The sequence below is a fragment of the Priapulus caudatus genome, unplaced genomic scaffold, assembly GCF_000485595.1.
Source record: "Priapulus caudatus unplaced genomic scaffold, Priapulus_caudatus-5.0.1 Scaffold844, whole genome shotgun sequence".
NCBI classification, from domain to species: Eukaryota; Metazoa; Priapulida; class Priapulimorpha; order Priapulimorphida; family Priapulidae; genus Priapulus; species Priapulus caudatus.
In genome coordinates, this window is record NW_014577905.1 from 81,925 (window position 1) to 87,391 (window position 5,467).

Sequence of the window (5,467 nt, forward strand, 5' to 3'; positions counted from 1 at the left end):
ATATATATATATAGATATATATATATGCGTATACACACGTACCTGCGGGTCGTACTCCCAGTACTGGTTTCCCCTTTCTCCGTGACAGGGATAGACAACAACATCCTCTCCCGTGTAGTCCATGCATGCATCATCCCTCCTCAGCTCTCCTTCTCTACTCATCTGCCAGAACTGTGGCAGTAGTAACGACAGACAGGTGAGAACTACATGATAATGACAACGTGCGATGGGTGCTGATATTACTAATTATTATTTAATTAATTAATTAGTTATCATTGTTATAAGAAGAGGCTCGTCACGTTATCGTCATTCGTTATTTTTATTATTACCACTATTATTATTATTATTATTATTATTATTATTATTATTATTATTACATTAAATATTTATTTTTCGGATTGTCTTTTACGCGTTGGCTATGATTACTTCTAGTATAAGTAGAGTAAGTATAAGTATATGCTACTCGAGGAAATGAAATGCTATGCCATGACAACGGCAAATCTTCTTCTAGCGACAGTTTGCCGTGAGGTAGAACTATACACTACGCTAAAATCACCTATTAAAAACTACAACAACGACGACGACGACGACAACAACAACAACAACAACAACAGCAGCAGCAGCAGCAGCAGCAACGCCTTTATCCACCCCTCCCCCTCCGTCAATGAGTCTGTCTGTCCGTCCTTTCTCCCTCCCCCCCGTCCGTTCTTCTCCCTTCTCCTCCCCGCCCGTCAACCCGTCCGTTCATCCGTCTATCGCTCCGTCTGTCTGTCCGTCCTTTCTCCCTCCCCCCGTCCGTTCTTCTCCCTTCTCCTCCCCGCCCGTCAACCCGTCCGTCTATCGCCCCGTTTGTCTGTCCGTGCATGTGTCTCTGTGGTATCGCCAGCGTGGAAGAAGCAGCAGTAGCGTTCATTACCTGACGTCCTCGCATGCCGTGGCACGGGAAGGCATGCACCTGGCCACCTTTCGGTCTGCGCGCCGCGTCTACACAATACATTGCCCCGTCACCTAGATTGCGGATCTAACAGAGACAAGACGACACGCTGAGTCATCATGCTTCCCCCGGCGAAGGTTCAACGACTCGCCGCCAACCCCCTTCCCTTTGCCTCTACGCCTCACGCTGCCATTGTCAGGAGAGAAATGCGGAGAGAATTCACTCGTCAGAGGGCGCCACGCTTCGAGCAGACGCGCTCGCGGGAATCTGTATTCCGCGTTCTCGGTCGCGGCCCTTCTATCTCCAATTTCTCTCGACAGGTGACGCCGTGAGCGGCCGCGTGAGGCGTGCGTGCCTCACTCTCTCGTGTCGTGGGTTAGTAGGTACGTGCGTGCATGCAGCAGACAACACCCGCTCTATCTACTACACCTGCACCCGTGCGTGCGTGCTGTGCGCGTGCGCAGACGCGTCGTCACGCGGCGAGCGTCTGTCGGCATGTGACGTCATCGCGCGCGGGAAATGTTCCTTCTGACAGTTGCGAATTCATAGCTCAGTGCGCAAAGGGCACACGAGATAGGAACATACATGGAGATAGGAACACACTGAAGATAGGAACGTATTGGTAATAGGAACGTATTGGAAAGAGGAACGTATCGAATGCTGCATTAGAGGAAGAATTGGAGGAAAAATGGCGCCGAGCGTCGTCATGCCAACAGCAGCTCGCGCGCAGACGCCCGACTGCCGCTCTCTTCCGGGCGCCGGTTGCCATGGTTACCTGGTTGCCCTTCTTGCCGTGACAAGGCCACGCCTTCACTGTTTGACCTTTCGGGCGGACAAGTGCGTCGACACAGTAGGCGCCACCGTTGCCCAGGTTGCGAATCTACATGCAGCACACACATAGGCATGAATTCAGGGGGCGTGCGTGGTTCCTGTAGGGGTGCAGCCTAGGGTGGGTGGGTACGGGGAGGGGTGCACATGCAGCCTAGAGTGGGGGAGGGGTGTACATGCGGCCCGGTGTAGGGGGAGGGCGTACATCTAGCCCTGGGTGGGTGGGGGAGGGGCGGACATCCAACCCTGGGTGGGTGGGGGAGTGATATGTGTAAGCGAAAAGTTGATAATCTGTCACCCCCCCCCCCCCGCGCAACCTGCGCAAGAGTCTAAACTCTAGTTGGGCTACATTCTTCTATATAGTGTTAATGATCTGCTAGTGACTAGTGAATGAAATAGTATTCGGGTTCGAATCATGACATGTTTGGCCGCCAGATGGCGACACGTTACCAGATTTTGATGGACGACACGTAGCCCCTGGGAGCCATGAAAGTAAATGAAGTTAGTCGCAATGATGATAAACGAATCATAGACCATCGTCCGATATCAGCCGCCACCACTGTTGCTAACGCATGCTAACCAGACCTCGGTGATTCACACCAGGGATGCTGAAGAAATGCCTAACGTGTTGAGATATACCCTGTGTAGTTAAACTCTGTGTCTGCACTGGGCCTGCTTAGCATGGGCTTCGCACTGCCTTGTGGAGAGGCGATGGCTACGCAGGGTGGCTAAGATTAGTTGGCTGAGGGTAGGAAAACCCTAGTTAGATACTGATGATAATGATGATGATGATGATTATGATGATGATGATGATGATGATGATGATGATGATGACAGTCGTAGTGGTAATGTTTGGATTAAGGCCGGACATCCTGAAGAGATGGCGAACATAGTTCCATCAGCCGTTAATAGATGGCGCAACAGGTAATGCCAGAATAGCGGCAATAAATGATATATATCTGACGGGGCGATCATAAAATCAAAGACACTGCCGGTAAAAGATGCTACTGGTACAACCCCCTCCCCCTTCCTTCCCCAACACATGCTGCCAGGCGGGCATGCAACCAGGGATGCTGCTTGTACAACCCCCTCCCTCTCAATACATGCTACTGATACAAACCCACCCCACCCATACATGCTACTAGGTGGGCATGCGAGTAAAGCAGCTGCTGGAACGTCTACGCCCCTACATGGCGCATGCACTGCTAGGATGGCTGGTGGAGGCGTGCGGGGGGAAGCAGTGATGTGGTGTTAGTACCTGACTACCGGCCCTGTGGTGGCATCGGTAGAGCGCCAGAGAATGGCGACCCTTCATGGTGACCGTGTCGTCTAGGCAGAACATGCCTCCGTTACCTCTGCTACGCAGCTTGGTAAATGAAGCGCAAGCATATATACATACATATACATATACATATACATATATATATATATACTTATACATGTACATATACATATACATATACATATACATATACATATACATATACATGTACATATACATGTTATACATATACATATGCATACACATATATATGTATATATACATATATATTATATAGATATACACATATATATATAACATATATATATATATATATATATAAATATATAATATATATATATAACGTATAGGGAGTCGTTAGTCGCCCTGGCTGCTAGTAAAAGAAGGAAGGCGTGATGGTTGCGCGAAACCGTAATGACGCTAAGTCTAGCATGTAGTAGTTAGTGCGGGGTTAGGTTGTTAATGTGTACGTGGTGTGGTTTGGATGTTAAACTGAGAAATAGTGTGGCATGAGAGGCGATGCAATAAGAGAGAAGTAATTTCATTACCACACAAAACACGCAAACTCTAATCTCTTCTCTGCTCTTTCATCAATTTCTCTCATCTCTCTTCTCTCCTGCGTCATCTCAGTCTTTCTCTCTCTCTGTTTCTGTCTTTCTCTCTCTCTCGCCTCTCTCTAGCTCTCATTCTCTCTTCTCTCTGGTCTCTCTCTCGTCTCTCTGTGTCTCTATCTCTCCTCTGGCTCTCGGCTCTCTCTCTCCTCTCACTCTCTCTCATCGATCTTATCGCTCTCCTCTCTCTCCCTCTTCTCTCATTCTCCTGGTCTTCTTCATCTCTGTGTGTCTCTTAGCTCTCTCTGAGTTCTCTCTCTCTTCTCTCTCTCTCTCTTCCTCCCTCACTCCTCTCTCCCTTCCTCTTATTCTCTCTCCAGTTTCTTCTTCTCTCTCTCTCTCTCCTCTCTCTCTCTCTCTAATCTCTCTCTAGCTCCAATCTCCGCTCTCGTCTATCTCTCTCTCCTCTCTCCTCTCTCTCTCTCTCTCCTCTTTCTTTCTTTGCTCCCTCGATCTCACCCCTACTTTCTTGTGAGTGCAAACATGAGTGCGTGAACAAATGCTAGATGGAGAGAGATCGGGCAACAGCTCTACAACAGCAGTAACGAGTCACTGGCACTCGCTCAAATACCCGCACGTAAAACACTATCAACAATAATAAACACTCAAAGACATAGAATGCCACAAACCTTTAAGAGTAAGAACGTTTATCACAAAAAGCATGAAACAATCGCAATTGCATTATAATACGCAACAGTTTATAAACGTTAAAGCATCACACGAATAATTATGAATTTTAATAAATATATGAATATAGACATAGATGAAAAGTTCGGAGTTATGTGGGTTTAATTTAAAAATAAAACATACGTGTATATTATGTATATATATATATATAATGTGGCTATATATTTGTGGTTGTTGTGTGTGCGTGCGTGTGTTTTTGTTGGTGTGTGCGTGTGTGTGCGTGTGTGTGTGTGTGAGTGCGCTGCGTGTGTGTGTGAGTGAGTGGTGTGCGTAACGTGCCGCGTGAGTGCGTTCGTGTGCGTGTGTGCGTGCGCGCGCGTGTGCGTGCGTGTGCGTGTGTGTGAGTGCGCGTATGTGTGTGTATGTGTGTATGTGTGTGTGTGTGTGTGTGTGTGTGTGTTGGTGTGTGTGTGTTTGTGTGTGTGTTTGTGTGTGTGGTGTGTGTGTGTGTGCGCGCAGCGTGAGCGCGCAGTAGTGCGTGCGTGTGTGTGAGTGCGCGTATGTGTGTGTGCATGTGTGTATGTGTGTATGTGTGTGTGTGTTGGTGTGTGTGCGCGCGCGCGCATGTGCGTGCGTGCGTACGTGCGTGATAAATATACAGTGGTGGGTGCGTGCGTACCTCTCCCGATGCAACCGCCTCGCTCGGTATGAACTGTTCAGGATAGATGTTCTTCAGGTACCAATCAAAGTTCTTACACTGTAGCTTCTCTCTCAGTTTCTTCCTGGAACTGACGTCACCGAAGTCGCCCTGTACAGCACATAGACACAAACAACCAGCTGTACACTGTATAGATACTTACACACTTACTATTATATATATATCATATATTATATATATAATATAGGAGGAGGGAGACGAAGGAGGAGGCAGCGGAGCAGGAGGTATAATTGTCGAAGAGAAAGCAGAGGAGTCGGAGCAGGGGGATCAGGGAGAAAAAGTCGACAAGAAGAGGAGGAGAGAGTAGAGGGAAAGAGAAGAGAGAAGAAGAAAGGAGAGGCGCGGGAGGAGAAAGAAGAGCGAGAAGAGAGAGGAGGAGAGGAGAGAAAGGAGCCAATATATATATATATATATATATAGAGAGAGAGAGAGAGAGAGAAAGAGGGGGAAGAGAGAGAGGGGAGATG

The 5,467-nt window shown here is 48.0% G+C and overlaps 1 protein-coding gene across 1 annotated transcript in view; it reads right to left on the bottom strand.

Annotated features, from left to right (window-relative positions):
* The window catches only part of LOC106813923 (N-acetylgalactosaminyltransferase 7-like), a gene marked incomplete at its 3' end in the record, with an annotated part of 18,980 nt that overhangs the window by 2,611 nt on the left and 10,902 nt on the right, over window positions 1–5,467 (bottom strand). Inside the window, exons 10-12 of the mRNA XM_014818165.1 lie at window positions 4,962–5,090; window positions 917–1,021; window positions 43–171 (exon numbers count right to left, since the gene is read on the bottom strand). Coding sequence (XP_014673651.1) covers window positions 43–171; window positions 917–1,021; window positions 4,962–5,090 — 363 coding nt within the window. The remainder of the gene's footprint in view (window positions 1–42; window positions 172–916; window positions 1,022–4,961; window positions 5,091–5,467) is intronic.